Source organism: Prosopis cineraria, unplaced genomic scaffold, assembly GCF_029017545.1.
Source record: "Prosopis cineraria cultivar Desert tree isolate PC_DT_omini unplaced genomic scaffold, ASM2901754v1 PC1, whole genome shotgun sequence".
NCBI classification, from domain to species: domain Eukaryota; kingdom Viridiplantae; phylum Streptophyta; class Magnoliopsida; order Fabales; family Fabaceae; genus Prosopis; species Prosopis cineraria.
This window is the reverse complement of record NW_026555332.1, coordinates 49460023-49474761: the sequence shown is the minus strand read 5'-3', so window position 1 is coordinate 49474761 and position 14739 is coordinate 49460023. Positions and strand designations below refer to the sequence as shown.

The following is a 14739-nucleotide window of genomic DNA, read 5'->3' as shown; positions in this document are numbered from 1 at the left end:
ATGTATTGGCTATGCCAGTTTCTACAGTGGCTTTTGAGTCTGCATTTAGTACTGGTAGACATATAGTTGATCAATATAGGAGCTCTTTATCTCCTAAAATGATAGAAGCATTGATTTGTGGGCAAAATTGGCTGCAAAGTGGGCAATCTCTCTCTGAGTTGGTTGATAAGCTCCATGAGTTCGATAACTTTAATGAGATAGAAAATATTATTCAGCTTACAAGTAACATTTTTTTTTCTAAAGTTTATACATGCACACATACACCCTTTATTTTAGTTTTTATATTAATGTAATTTTTTTTGTCTTTAGATGCAACACGTGGAGGGGAGAATGCGGCTGCTAGTGTTAATTAAAGTGTTTCTTTACAAGTATATCTTAACTCTTTATTAACTCTTTGAAAAATTAAATAACAAGTATGTAAATTTGGTTAAGTTGGATGAAGTGGACACTAATCATAGGTCCCTTATGCATGCATGCCCCCTGCTGGCCCCTTTTATTCTGCTTTGCTATTTACTAAAGTTATGCTTTGGCTATTATAAATTCCATTTCTTTTGACCCTTTTTATCTAGAGGAGGGCAGATCTGATGCATTCCAAAGCAAATGTTGGCTTGCATGTGAGTTTCCTTTTACTCCATTCAAGATTTACTATGCATTTGTCTTGAATAAGGATTTTAATCTGTTTAGTTATGACATATTTTTTCTCTTCCATTCATGCAGGTTGGGAGTTGGGAAGAAGTCTTTTGTGAATTAGAGTCTACTTTTTCAAATTGCTGTTTCTCATATGATACTTCAAGCTTTTGTGAAATTTATTGTTTTCAATGATCATAGCTGTTATTTTGGATTCAATTATAGATAAGTTGATATTGTGCCAAGACTTGTTTTTAAGTAGAGTGTTGAATTATGGATAATTAAATATTGTGGCGTCATTATTATTGTGGATTTATGGTTTTTGATTTTATGGATGCTATTTTGAGTTGATGCATAAGATTATTGTTGATTTGTAAAAGTTTTATTTCAAAATGATAAAAAGAATTGTGATTTAATGGGTAGGGTAATTATTTGATGGGCTGGGCAAAGCTGCCCAGTCAGCCCAGCCCAGCCCAACCTAAACTAATGGGGCATTTTGTGGGCAGGGCTGGGCTTCGGGCTGTATTTTGCAGCTCATACATTCTTTGGGCTGGACATCAGGCAAACTTCTGCCCAGCCTAGCCCTGCCCATGTGCACCCCTAATTCAACTATCAACTCAAACGCAGGTCAAGTTGAATTAGGTTTGGGCGAAACCCAACCCGACCCGACCCTGACTATACGAGACCGAATTGCTAGTTCTGTGCGCTGACAATCATTTCCGTGCTCTCGGAAGGCGATGTTCTATGATTATTTATTGGGACACTTCACGCTACCGCATAGCGTGGGAATTTTGGTTTGTATATCAGCGCACTCTCCAGATTACCAGTTTCTCCAAAATTCAGGGCAGAGTATTTCTCCCAACTTCGCGACTTTGGAAATTAGGCATTTCTGAAAAAGTCTTTCTTTATTTGGGTGGTGTTGAGGAAGGACATTGGCAAGCTTAATCTATTGATCATTATTCGGAAGGAACAAGATAGTGATTCTCCCAGATTGTGACTCTTATACACCTAACTGGTGATGTCCTTCTCGGTTCTGTAGAAGTGTTTAGTATCGCCATGACACTTAATTAGATAACTTTTGTTGGAAGGCCATTCTCATAATACTGGATTAATTCCTCTGTGATATGGGACATTTTGCGAACTTTATTACTTCGCAATCCTGTGTTTTTTGCCCTATCCAAAGCCATTCACTTTTATTTCAATTATCATCAAGTTAGCTTTTGCAGTCTGCGTCTGATTCGGAACTTCCAAATCTCTGTCTGGGTATTGCTAATTATTATTTTTCCCCGTAAAGATGAATTATATAAGAGATATTTCTTTGCTAAAGTTGAAACATTACGCTCTATACGAGACTCTCAAACTCTGCCAGTGCCATCAATACCTCCAGTGCCGAGGCATAGTGAAGGTCCGGCTCAAGTGGGTGAAAAACCGAAGTATTGATCACATAATTGACAAGGAAACGGATTTGAAGGCTGCTTGTCTCCTAAAGGACGCGATTAAGCGCTCGTCCACTGGTTTTCTCACAGCAAAATCTGTAGCTGACTGGCAAAAAATGCTTGGCCTTACAGTCCCGGTTCTTCGTTTCATGCGTAGGTACCCCACTCTCTTTGATGAATTTCCACATCCTCGTTGGCCTAGTTTGCCTTGCTTCCGTTTGACAGATACTTCAATACTGTTGGACTCGCAAGAACAAAGCATTTACGAGGTCCGTGAGAGTGATATTGTCGAACGGCTTTGTAAGGTACTTATGATGATGAAGACTCGAACTGTGCCGCTGCAGTCCCTTCATCCTTTGAAATGGGATCTGGGTTTACCGGATTGTTTTGAGAAAACACTGGTTCCAAAATATCCAGATCATTTTCGATTTGTGAAGGCCTCAAATGGAGTCACCTGCCTGCGACTAGCAAATTGGTGTGAGGAATTTGCAGTTTCAGCATTACAGAAGAACAATGAAAGCAGTACATCTGGGGATGAGTACAGGCAATTCAAGAGAGGGCAGGCAGCTCTGGTTTTCCCCATGAATTTCCCAAGGGGGTATGGAGCGCAGAAGAAAGTAAGGGCATGGATGGAGGAATTCCAAAAATTGCCTTACATTTCTCCTTACGAGGACTCTAGACAAATTGATCCAAATAGTGAATTGATGGAGAAACGAGTGGTTGGAGTTCTGCATGAATTCCTAAGTTTAACCATGCACAAGAAAACAAAGAGGAACTACTTGAGGAGCTTGAGGGAGGAGTTGAATCTTCCCCACAAGTTTACTCGAATCTTCACAAGATATCCTGGCATATTTTACCTCTCATTGAAATGTAAAACAACGACCGTTACTCTTAGAGAAGGGTATCAGCGTGGAAAACTAGTAGATCCGCATCCTATTGCTCGGCTTAGAGAGAAGTTTTATCATGTGATGAGGACGGGGCTTCTTCATCGTGGTAAAGGTGCAAACTTTATGGATCAAGAAGACTTATTACTAAATGATACAATGGATGAAATAGGGCTGGGAGAATCTGAGGAGGGAGGGTCTGGAACAGGTGATGAATTCTATGAAGTTGAAGATTCAGATCTAGATGGAGCATCTGATGGAGAGTAGTGTTCATATGACAGAAGTAGCATTACAGCCACTTACAAGTAAGAAAGAAAATAATTTGCTCTCCCCTAGCGTAGCTTTATTACAATATAATACACTTTTGATTATTCTCTCATCAAATATCCAAGCTTGGATGAGTCTACTGGTTATATTATTTGATTTGTCTTGCCAGTGCAACCATGACATATTCTTTAACAATTGCTGTTTTATACTTTCTTTCCTTCTTTCATGTTCTTACTTCCCTAAAGGGATAGTGGGATGTGCTATTAATCTTATAGGAGGGAGAATTAAAGGACTGTAATACTGCATGCTTTGATTCTGCTTTTGTTCCACAGATGCTTCGATTATTAAGGGGGATATTCTCCAACATTTGTTAATTATGCTTTGTTGAGATGCTAGATATCTGGAAAATAAGTTTCGTATTAAAAAACATAATTTGCAGTTTTAAATGATTTTCCACCTTGTTTCCTATAATGTGAGTAAGTGGGACACTAAGATCTGGTAAGTTAACATCTAGGAATTATAAAGATCTTGTAAAAAAACAGCGGTGCTCGGACATGGGAAATGTTTGTCTGCTTTAGGTTGACACATAATTAGATGTGAAATTCAACAAAATTACCCCGGCCGAAATTTGTTGTCCTGTTAGGATTGTCATCAGTTCTCCAGATGACCACAGTGATGCTGATTAGTTTGTATGCAGCGAATTCTTCTCATCAGTTACCAGTACCACCTTTGAACATAATTTGCTTGCATTTTCAAATCGCTTGCAGATATTGATTTTTATTACTGTCTGCACCATTTCTGTTAAAGGCTGTTGGGTGTAGACGGGTAATAGTCTGAGGATTACATATAATGATCTAAATGACATTCTGGTGAAATTTGAGCCTGAAAAATTGGGACAAGTCAACTTGGTTAAGTTGCCTATAGATGTGGTTCTGCCCTAGTTTGACGAATCTAGGTTCTCTGAAGTTCAGAATGGTGAAAATGGATGAAGTTTATCAGATTAAGAGAGAGAGAGAGAGAGAGAGAGAGAGAGAGAGAGAAGGTAAAAGTAAGCTATTTATTCTCCCTCGTTTTTAATTTAGAAGACTTAACTCAAATTCACCATTCTGAACTTTATAAGATCCATTTGACACATAAAAGGTGAAGTGGAGCCGTAAGAACTAATGCAGTTATTGCCCATTTGTGCAGTGTGAATAAAAAATTAGTGTATTTAGCAATATTCTTTCTTGTCTGGGACTAACATATTGAGTTTCATGAGCACGTTTGGAGATCACTCAAACAATTGAAGCTTGAATGCCTCATGAATCGTCAGCCTCGTTTGTCTGCTATGTCTACTGATAACATCATAGGTCTGGTCTACTTTACGGCTCCCTTCAGCAAGTTTTCTATCAGAATTCTTCATACTTGGTTATTACAAAATTTTGTTGACACACAAATTGTAGGAAATGATTGATGTCTAGTTTATAGCAATTATGCCAATTATTCAACAACTCTTAATTTTAAGCTCCTTTCTAGCTGTTGACGATGGTGGGTTCGTTTGGGGTTATATCTCCTGTTTGGAGAATTATCGTACGCTGCCTGCAGGAGCAGGTGCCCGAACCTCGGCCATGTCCTCCATACCTCAGATTGCATACTGATAGATGAGCACCTGAGCCTACCGAGAAGGATTGTTGTGACCATCGACAATTCGACATGATAGTGTGAAAAAGAAGCTAGTGTCGACAAATGTCACAAATTCTCTTATGAAGTGGCAAATTGCCTTGACCATGATATTTAATCGATGAAGCTAGCGGCATGTTTTGCATGATGAAAAAAAAAATTGAAGGAATGGATAGCGGAACGGAAAACGGAATGAAATGGTAGTTGGCATTAAAAATATGAACATTATAAGCTCTTAAAGGATATAGAGAGATACCGTTGAAGTAAATGTCGCATATGCCTATGATGAGGAAGAAGTGAGAGATGGCTCTGTAATAAGGTGCTAAGTTTGAAACCATGTTTCTGCGAAGAAGCAAATGATGAGAATGTTATCATGGTTAAGAAAGAACAAATACTATGATACTTTTTGTATTATTATTTGTTGCAGCAGAGAAAGATAATCGGAGTAATTTTACCTTGTCAAGAAATTGGCTACAAGCGATATAGTCCCAACTGAAGGGATCTGTGAACATGAAAATCATACAGCAAAAGATCACGAGAACATTGGAAAACAACGGCAGGAAAGAATAGGAATGTTAAAGTGTAAATAATTTACCTATTGCAAGTATTGGAAAATTTATAGACCACATTGTTTGTAGCACTCCTCGCTTTTTTATCACTGTCATAGATAAGATTTTTAGACCATGCGTACGTCTAATTTTTAAAGGAGTAATGTATAGACGGGTCTTGAAAAATGTAATTTTACATTGATGATAGTTGTCCCTTCTTTTTTTTTTTTTTTTTTGTAATTGCAAAGGAGTAAATGCCTAGAAATTGTCTCTTTGTCCTCTCACTTGTTAATTTATAGCTTATGGGCTTGTTTGGTATGCAGCACTAGAAGGTAAGGATTGAAATTATGTCAGAGTAATATCACCTTTTACATGTTTGGTATGAGTGATTCATCAATATTTGGGATTGCTCAGTCCCACTTAAATGGGAATACTGAAACCCACTATCCCCCATAGTATTGTTCAATCCTACTAAAATTAATCCTGGAATTGAAATTTTTCTTACCAAAATACCCTTCTAAAAAGGAAAAAATCTTGGACTCCCTTCTCCTTCACAGCTCGAGCACGTTCACCATGGATGACCTCCTCCATTATCAACAGTGACTTCCACCCTTACCCATGATGACTTGGACAGAAGCAATAGCTAGCAAGCAGCAAATCTGGGTTCAAGTTGAAGACGAAAGCAGATTTGGGTTTCAAAATTTACGATGAAGATGATGAAGATGCGGTTTCAGATTTTGTTGATTTTTGATCATATCTTCTTTGCCTTCCTTTCTCCTTCTTTCTCTTCCACCTCCTTCTCACTCGCCGCCTTCTTCTCCAGCTCTGCTGCATTCACTGTTGAGAAGCTCTAGATCTGGAGCTCAGAGCTCATCCTCTAAACTGTGCACTGTTCATCTTCATGGCTATTTTTTTAATTAATAATAATGGGCGTTATGGTATTTTGCTCATTTTTGATGAATTAAAAAAATTAATTAAAGTTTTCCCTCTAAATATTAATTCATACCAAACATATTAAAGTCTTAACCCTAATCCCAATCTCTCAAAATTCATATATGTGTACCAAATGGGGCCAATGGGTACTTCTTTCAACTCAAAGGATTAAGAGAATTATTGACTCCATGCTTTTAGTTAACAATCTTCTACCCCCTATTAAAAAATATAAGGTATTTTTTAATGACTTGAATGTAAAAAAAATATAAGGCATTTTTAATTTTTTAAGGTGTAATCATTATCATTTTTTCAAAAGTATACCTATTGACAATAATTTTATATTTATTGCAAGGTATTTAATAAAGATAAATATGAAAAGATAGGGTTAGTTTGAAAGTATGTAATTACTTTATTGGAGGGTAAGATTCTGTTAAAAATGTCTTACATTTGTTAATAAAGAAAGTATATATTCGTCTTATTTATAGGACACTTTTTAAGAGTAAATTTTGATCCAAAATATGAAATATATTGTAATAATTAAATCACTTTTTTTAAATTTTATCCTTTCTTGATTAACGTAGAGATATTTAATATAGTTTTATCATGATTTAAAGTCAAGGATAAAAATGAAAGTATATATTATTTTTTCTTAACATGTGTGAAACAATTGAAAGTGTTTTACGATAAAAATCAGAAGGAATACTTGTTTTCCTTAGTTGTTACCCTTATTATTATTGATAGGTGTTTCTATTTAATGCCGATCATGCTTCACATAAAATTATTTTCAATAAAAAAAATCTATACAACTAAAAAAATAAGGTTAAGGTGCAAATCTTTCCTTAAAGTATTGAGCCAGACATGCCCCATGTCTTAAAATCCTAATGTTTTTTTTATTTTAGTACAATGTCATCCCGTTGTCACTCTTTAACCACCATGACTGCCAACTTTAAAAATTTGATCATTTTGTACCTCAATGGTAGTCACATGGAAGTCCATGTAACCATTTTTTTTTTCCAATTATTTTTGAGGGAAGTGGAAGGGGTAGAGGAGAGATGGCTAATGTGGCAAGCCACTTGGGTGTTGGTCTTTTTTTTAAATTTTAAAAAAATATGCCACATGGCTACTAAAATTAGAATTAACGATCAAATTAATAGTCAAACGAGTCAAACCAAATGATAGATAAATACTATACCATTTTGAAAAATGTTGAGGCAACATTGCATTAGAAAATACTTTAAGATATGAGATGCATTTGGTTGGAAATATTAAAGACAAACTTGTACTTTAACTTAAAAAAATATAATGCCTTCAATCATTTATATAGGTAATAAGATGTCTTTTAAAAAGAATTGACATGTTATAGTCCTGTATTAATATCATCTAGGAGACTTAGAATTCTAAATGTAGTGTTTGTTTATGATCTTAAATAGCAGTAAAGTTGAAAAAAATATATATATTTAAGATCTCTGAGTCAACTGCTTTTTCTTGATAGTTGAATTATAATAAGAGCCGGAGGTAACATGTTATATCGTGTTGATAAGTTTTATAAAGTTATTTATGTAATTTAATAGTTATTTTCATAATTCATTGGATCACAGTTGCATCTGAATATAAATGTCCGTCGAATTACATAATAATCTTTTCATGTACAAATGGAAGCCACACATGCAACGTTGAATTAGTTTTAGAAAACTTGATTTGCAGGCCTTGCAATTCTCGTGATCTTTCAATATAACGTACCATGATTTTCGTATCACGATAAACCAGACAGTATACAGACCATAATCAGACAAAATTATGACAGCTAAACCGGAAAATCTATCCATTAAAAAAATATCCAACAGCAGAACGACAGTACATCAATCTCACAGGAAATCAGTAGCCCTCTAATATTAGACACAAGATTTCCAGCACTAGGGAATGCATGAATCTAGCTAGACCAAGGGCTAAGATTGAACTATCATAAACGAAGTCTGAAATTATATACAATCAGCAGCAGTTTGAACGAATTGATAAAAGGCGACTAATCCCAGGCACTAGTAACACCTGGAGGACCATACCCTCCACCAAAAGTGGCAGGAACCCCGTATCCACTTGCTCCGCCATAGTAGTCGGCTCCTTTATTATGTTGGCTATCCCTCCTATAATCACGGCCACCAAAACGGGCCCCCCCAGAACGCCGATTTCTGTTGCCGCCACCGTAGGAAGCTCTAGCTGCATAACGTGTGAGCCACGCAGGTACTTCTTGATTTGCCTCTTGCATCAGATCAGCCAATGGCTTAGCCAATGACAGATTATTGTCATTGAAGAAAGCTGTTGCTAAACCCATTTTACCAGCCCTCCCTGTTCTTCCTATCCGATGCACATAATCATCAATGTCATTGGGAAGATCAAAATTTACCACATGAGCTACACGTGGAATATCAAGACCACGTGCTGCAACATCCGTTGCCACTAAAATTGGCGTGTTTCCGCTCTTGAACGACCTCAATGCTAGTTCCCTTTCCTGCACAGAGACATAACACAACACACATTTATAGCAGCAATTATGAAGTATATGCCCATATGGCGTGATTTGTACCCAAAAAAAAAAAAAAAACCATGGAAGAGACATATACAAGAACTAGTTAAATTCCTACTTCAGCTTCAACAAATAAAGGTGTGGGCATCAATTAAATGCTGCACCAGTAGACCAGATCCAAATATCAGGAAAATGACCACAATCCATGGTTGCCCGAAAAAGAAATATTCAGAGCACGCAACTACCCAGCTGTTCTAATTGCACGAGGCATTATGATAGTTGATGAGAATTGTAAGCATGGGCTAAGGACCTCTAATGGACTTTTCTTTAATATCCCTTATAATGCTCCAACTTCTCATTTTTGTTTTTCTTTGAATCATTAGCTTCTACATAAAATAGGAAACATTTTGATATCTTAAAAGTCTCAAAACGGTGAAGTTTTGTATTTTTTTTAAGATTTTTTAAAGAAAAATATCACAATTACACTCTTTTATTTTTGAAAAATTGTCAAAAATACAGAAGTTTACTGTTTCGGGATTTTAAAATATCGAAATATCTCTTATAAAAAACAAAAATGAAAGTTGGGGCATTACAAGAGATATTAAGAAAGGCATATCCAAGACCCCTAGCCCAATTTTGATCCTTAAAATTCTCAATTTATCAACTGACTACGATAAAATGAAAATCCAATTCAACTCCCCTTCTAGCCCATTAAAACAGCATATCTGTTTATAACATAAAAATAGATATAGGTATGTTGTTTGAATGAAAATCATGATATTGACGCGTTTAAAACTCCGACATGATTTTATTTAGCCAAAGATAGTCACCTGCTGTGATCTGTCACCATGAATGCTAGTTGCAGGAAACCCATTAATGCACAACCAGTGTTCCAATGCATCAGCTCCTTTCTTTGTTTCCACAAAAACTAATGTAAGACCTTGCTGCAAATTCCACCCAAAGATGTTTAGCAGAGAGCTGAATATGATAAATCATAAATCTGTAAATCACACATGCATATTCTTAAACAAGAAGTTCGAACTTAAAATGCAGCACAATGTCAAAAAATAGCTAAGTTTGCATAGAGAGACAGTTTGCAGCGTAGTCAAATTACCTTGCCATAAATTCCATTTTCTCTCTGGGCGTGAAGAAGGTCCATGAGATGGCTTCTTTTGTCAGATTCAAGGACATATTCCACTCGTTGAGCAATAAGGTCAGTACTTGAACCAACCCTTCCAACAGCCAGAAACACATAATTGTCAAGGAAATCCGATGCAAGTCTCTGCATACACATGAACATTGCGAGAGGAAGGTCATATTTGCTAATTCTAGCTTGCTCATTGATTACAGCGCTGTTCTAAATAGTACAAGATCTATTAATTCAACCTTCATATTTAACTTGCAATACAATATTACCCTCAGCATAAACAACAAATGACACATTTCATAGCCAAACTCAACTATCTCAGCCACAATGGTAGTATATCATCTTTCAAGTCTTGTATGTCTCCCACAGTTACATCACCATCACTTCACCCTCGCCATTATAACTATTGCCATATCTAAAAGCACCAATCACATAATCTTCTCTGGTAAACCTTTAAATTACAATAGCAAAGCCATTCATCCAAAATTATTACTTATGATTTAAAATCAACTACTCTAAAACATGAAGAAATAGCTCCGCATCTGTCCACATAAATACCAGACTTTCCACAAGTTATCAACATTTAAAGTACGTGCATGAGACTAACTGAAAAGGTAATGAAATATAAAGTCAGCTCCTATTTCTTAAACAAATCCGAATTTCCTTACTTCCAACCTTGTTATAATTATGTTATGTAGCCTTCGGCCTTTACATGTGAAGCAATTGATCGGGCACCTTAATTGAAGCAGTAAGAAATTTTGCAAGTACAACAGCAGCGCAAAACAATCTGACAATTTAAAATAGGCACCCAGCAGCGAAATGAAATTGGAACAGCTGCTATCAAGAACTCTTCCCTCTCATTCTAGCATCATCAAGACAACCATGACATATGATAGCAAACACAAAATACACGAATGAAATGTGAATTTTTTTTTTCCAAGAATACACACGAGAAGCTTGAGAACCTGATTAAAAGCCACGACCTACCTGTATCTCTTTGGGAAAAGTGGCACTAAACAGCATTGTTTGTCTCAAGCCTTGAAGAGGCATGTCCATTTGTTCAACTATTTTTCTTATTTGAGGCTCAAAACCCATATCCAGCATCCGATCTGCTTCATCAAGAGCTAAATATCTGATCATTTGCAGTGACACCCTAGCCCTCTCTAACAAATCTACCAGACGTCCTGGAGTTGCCACAAGAATATCAACTCCTCTCTCAAGCTCCCGCAACTGAACAATATAATAACCGTTATAGTATTAAAAGGGGGCAAGTGTTCACAATTCCAAACCACTGAACTAGTAACACAAGCTGAAGAGAAGAAAACTACAAAAACTTCCAAGCATAACGAGTGAAGACATAATCATGACACATTAGGTTACCACTACCCAGACAGGATATATGATTTTAAAGAAATTTAAACTGCAATAATGCTATCACTTACTTGATTTACGATACAAACAAAGCTTACCATTAATGACAGACACATTGACTATCATAATATGATAAAAATAAAATAAAAGAACTGGGGAAAAGGACCACATCTGCTCCTGCCAGTCCCTGTAAGATTACTCTTATTAATTTATCATAATCGGCCGACTGTCAATCATCCCAGCATTTTACTTGATTGAAGGAAAACATCTGCACTTTTATTAATTCCTTTCGAATAGCCTTACAAAAATGGAATATCCATTAATCTTAATGCTCCAAATTATTATTGTCCAAAATAAAGCTCCAGTTAGGACTTAGGACTAGCCTGGTAAATCTTTTTTATTTTGTTCATCACTAAGCATTAGACTCTAGAAATAACCAAATTCTTCGTCCAGTCTAATCATTCTAGAGGAATGCAAATATTGCTGTAAAATTTTATTTGAGAGAATTGCTGGTGGCTTTTAATCCTATCACACCTTCGAACTCACTAGGACAATAGACTACTTTCTGATCACTCTGCTTCTTAGCCCAACATATTAGGCATTTGGAAGCAAGTGTATGAAACATTCAACACTTGTTAATTCATCCACATTCTTTAAAAAAAAAACATTATAAATATATTTAGAAATGGAATCTGAGGAAATGGTTTGGAAAATAATAAAGAAACAATTGTCTACTCTTTAATTAAGAAGAATAAATTACTTTCACGATCCGTTGTTTTGTTGAATTTATATGGATTTCCCTCCAATTTGGAAACCAACACAAAGCTTATTTCCAGCAACAGCCACAGGAGTGTATTTAGGTTATAAGGCAGGTTTTTCTGGGAAATAATTTAACAAAGCCTATGCCAAACAACATCATAGCAATACTATTGACATGCTGGAATCAAATGAAATTCCCATCATCGGTCAGAAGTTATTCAACATTTTGAATACACTGTTTCTAACTTTTATGTATGAGCCAATCCTTTCAAGAATATATTTATCTGCTATATACACCAAAAATCAACATAACTGGCTTCTTTATAATCACTCTCATCTCCATTTCCATGCCCAATATGTTTCAGAATTCAGACCATGTTTTACACCATGTTTCTCCACACCCCTGCCATTATAGAAATTAAAATGATATCATACTATTTTACGAAGTCCCAAGATCGAGATTTTCCCTTGCATCCAAGAATCATACAAAATCATTTCTATAAATACACATGCACAATGCATGCAGTGGTATAGATCTATTGTCAAGTAGGCGATGGAAAATTAAACAAGTAAAAGAAATAATACAGTAGCAATAAATACATCAAGAAATCAGCATGACATGAACATTAGATGGTAAAAAGAACCTGTTGGTTTATTGGTGCTCCTCCATAAGCAACTACCACCTTGACACCAGTTTGATAGGAAAACTTTTTAGCCTCATCATGTATCTGCAAGGGGATGAAACCAGGAATTAAAAACACACGCACGCACTCATATTGCGGTCTTTAAGACAATATACATTACAGAAGCAAAGGAAAGTAGAAAATAAAAATAGAATCCCACCTGACATGAAAGCTCCCGGGTAGGAGATAGGATAAGAGCTAGAGGGAAAGCAGTTCGAGCTACACGTGGTCTTTGAACATGTGGCATCCTCAGGATTCCACTTATAATAGGAAAACAGAAGGCAGCTGTCTTGCCTGATCCTGTCTGAGCGCAAGCCATCAGATCTCGCCCCGCAAGAGAAATTGGTATGGCGTACCTCTGAACTGGAGTTGGTTTGACGTATTTGCACCTCCTTATATTTTGATTCAATGCCTCACCCAAGTCTATTTCTGCAAAAGTATTTACAGCAGGAGGCACATTCTCCCCGCTAGTGTCCACAGGGATATCATCATAAGCGTCAAAGTTAATGCCTGTGTTTTCTTGCTCACTAAAAGTATGATCTGTGGCTTCATCATTCTCAAATGGGTTAACCTCACGCTCCCTTCCACGGTCCCACCCTCCGCCTCTATTGTTCCAACCCCCACCAATTCGACCACTAGAACCATGGTCCTGCCTTCCATAATCAGTTTTATCAAAGAAACTGCCTCCGCGATACCCAGCAGTCGACCCACTAAAATTTACCCGATCATTAGCCGGTAACGAAGATGGCTGTGATGTCAAAGGGGGTTCTGAAGATGGCTGCTTATTACGAAGATGTGGTGGAACATACGTTGACCGAGAAGGACGCGCGGCATTGGCATTTGAAGAACCAATTGCTGAGTTGTCGACAGAATCTGCCCACGAAGTTCTCATCGCTGCAGATATTTGACTTCGTTGTTTACAAGGAAATGGTAAAGACCAACTCGGCTTCCTGATTGACAATACTACTATGCGTGCACTTTATGCACAGACCATAACCCTGATCAATCATAATGCACAGATGAACAAGCTATACAGAAAGCATCATGCACAGATGATCAAGCTATCTAGAAAGCAAGGAGGTTCCCCCGGGGGGGAGGTCTTGAACTTGAATAATATAGGGAAAGGGGGTTATGAGCAGGAAATCCATCCAGCACAGAACTTTGGAGGAAAAACAAAATTGAAAAAAAGCTATCGGAAGATGGAAGATCCTACTAAATCAAAATGTTAAAAGAAAAAAATTTGTAACCTGCAGGCAAACAGATCAAATTAAGCATCGGAGTATGAAGAAAATGCGTTATATCTTGCGAATGAAAGAGTGAATCAGATTTCTGAGAGCATCGAGTTATATGAAATTCAACATCAGGTGAGCGATAAAACGGAAAACGAATAGATGGTGATAAGTTTCTCGCCAATAGACAAAGCGAACAGATAATAACTATCAGGAAGAGAAAGCAAGCGAACTACCTGAATGAATGATGTATGGAAACGAGCTTCGATTGTAGCACGATTGAAAGCCAGAGGAACTTTGAAATCGGGTTGAACCCCTTGCGAAGATATCGCTCTCTCCCCCCTTTTTGTCAAAGGATATTATTCAGATTTCTCAGCGGTATCAATACTCTTCTCTTCTTGGTACCATTATCAAAGCCACTGGCTTCCGTACACTTTTGGGCTGGCCAAAAATGAGCTTGGGTGTGAAAATTCTATTTCCGATTACTGGTTAAATTAGTTTATTTACTTTTTTTTTTTTCTTGCTTTTTATACTGCCCGTTGATATGCTGCGATGATGGCAGGCTCGGTTTTATGGGACAATGACAATTAGGAACCCCGGGACCATTAATTATCATCGGGAATCTCAAATTATTAAAATCTTAATAATAAACTGTTGTCCTTATTTAAAATTAAA

At 36.7% G+C, this 14739-nt stretch overlaps 2 protein-coding genes across 4 annotated transcripts; one reads left to right on the top strand and one right to left on the bottom strand.

Annotated features, from left to right (window-relative positions):
- Nucleotides 1-1356: 1356 nt before the first annotated feature.
- LOC129284801 (protein WHAT'S THIS FACTOR 9, mitochondrial) lies at nt 1357-6264 on the top strand. 3 transcript variants are annotated; one of them, XR_008586966.1, is made up of 2 exons: nt 1357-4563; nt 4730-5628. XR_008586966.1 is itself a non-coding variant. In XM_054920286.1 (2 exons), the coding sequence occupies exon 1, from the start codon at nt 1922-1924 to the stop codon at nt 3212-3214; it is 1293 nt and encodes a 430-aa protein (XP_054776261.1). In that variant the 5' UTR covers nt 1357-1921; the 3' UTR covers nt 3215-3252; nt 5979-6264. The 3 variants fall into 3 exon arrangements, 2 of the variants coding, with proteins under 2 accessions (XP_054776261.1, XP_054776255.1); XM_054920286.1 differs by lacking the exon at nt 4730-5628 and adding an exon at nt 5979-6264 and having other exon boundaries at nt 1357-3252; XM_054920280.1 differs by having other exon boundaries at nt 1357-3252.
- A 1885-nt stretch (nt 6265-8149) lies between these two features.
- LOC129320285 (DEAD-box ATP-dependent RNA helicase 37-like) lies at nt 8150-14510 on the bottom strand. Its single transcript, XM_054965661.1, has 7 exons — nt 14301-14510; nt 12996-13833; nt 12797-12880; nt 11010-11252; nt 9990-10157; nt 9706-9819; nt 8150-8860 (listed from the first exon to the last, which is right to left on the bottom strand). Exons 2-7 carry the CDS (start codon nt 13725-13727, stop codon nt 8378-8380), a joined length of 1824 nt encoding a protein of 607 aa, XP_054821636.1. The 5' UTR covers nt 13728-13833; nt 14301-14510; the 3' UTR covers nt 8150-8377.
- Between the last annotated feature and the right edge of the window lie 229 nt (nt 14511-14739).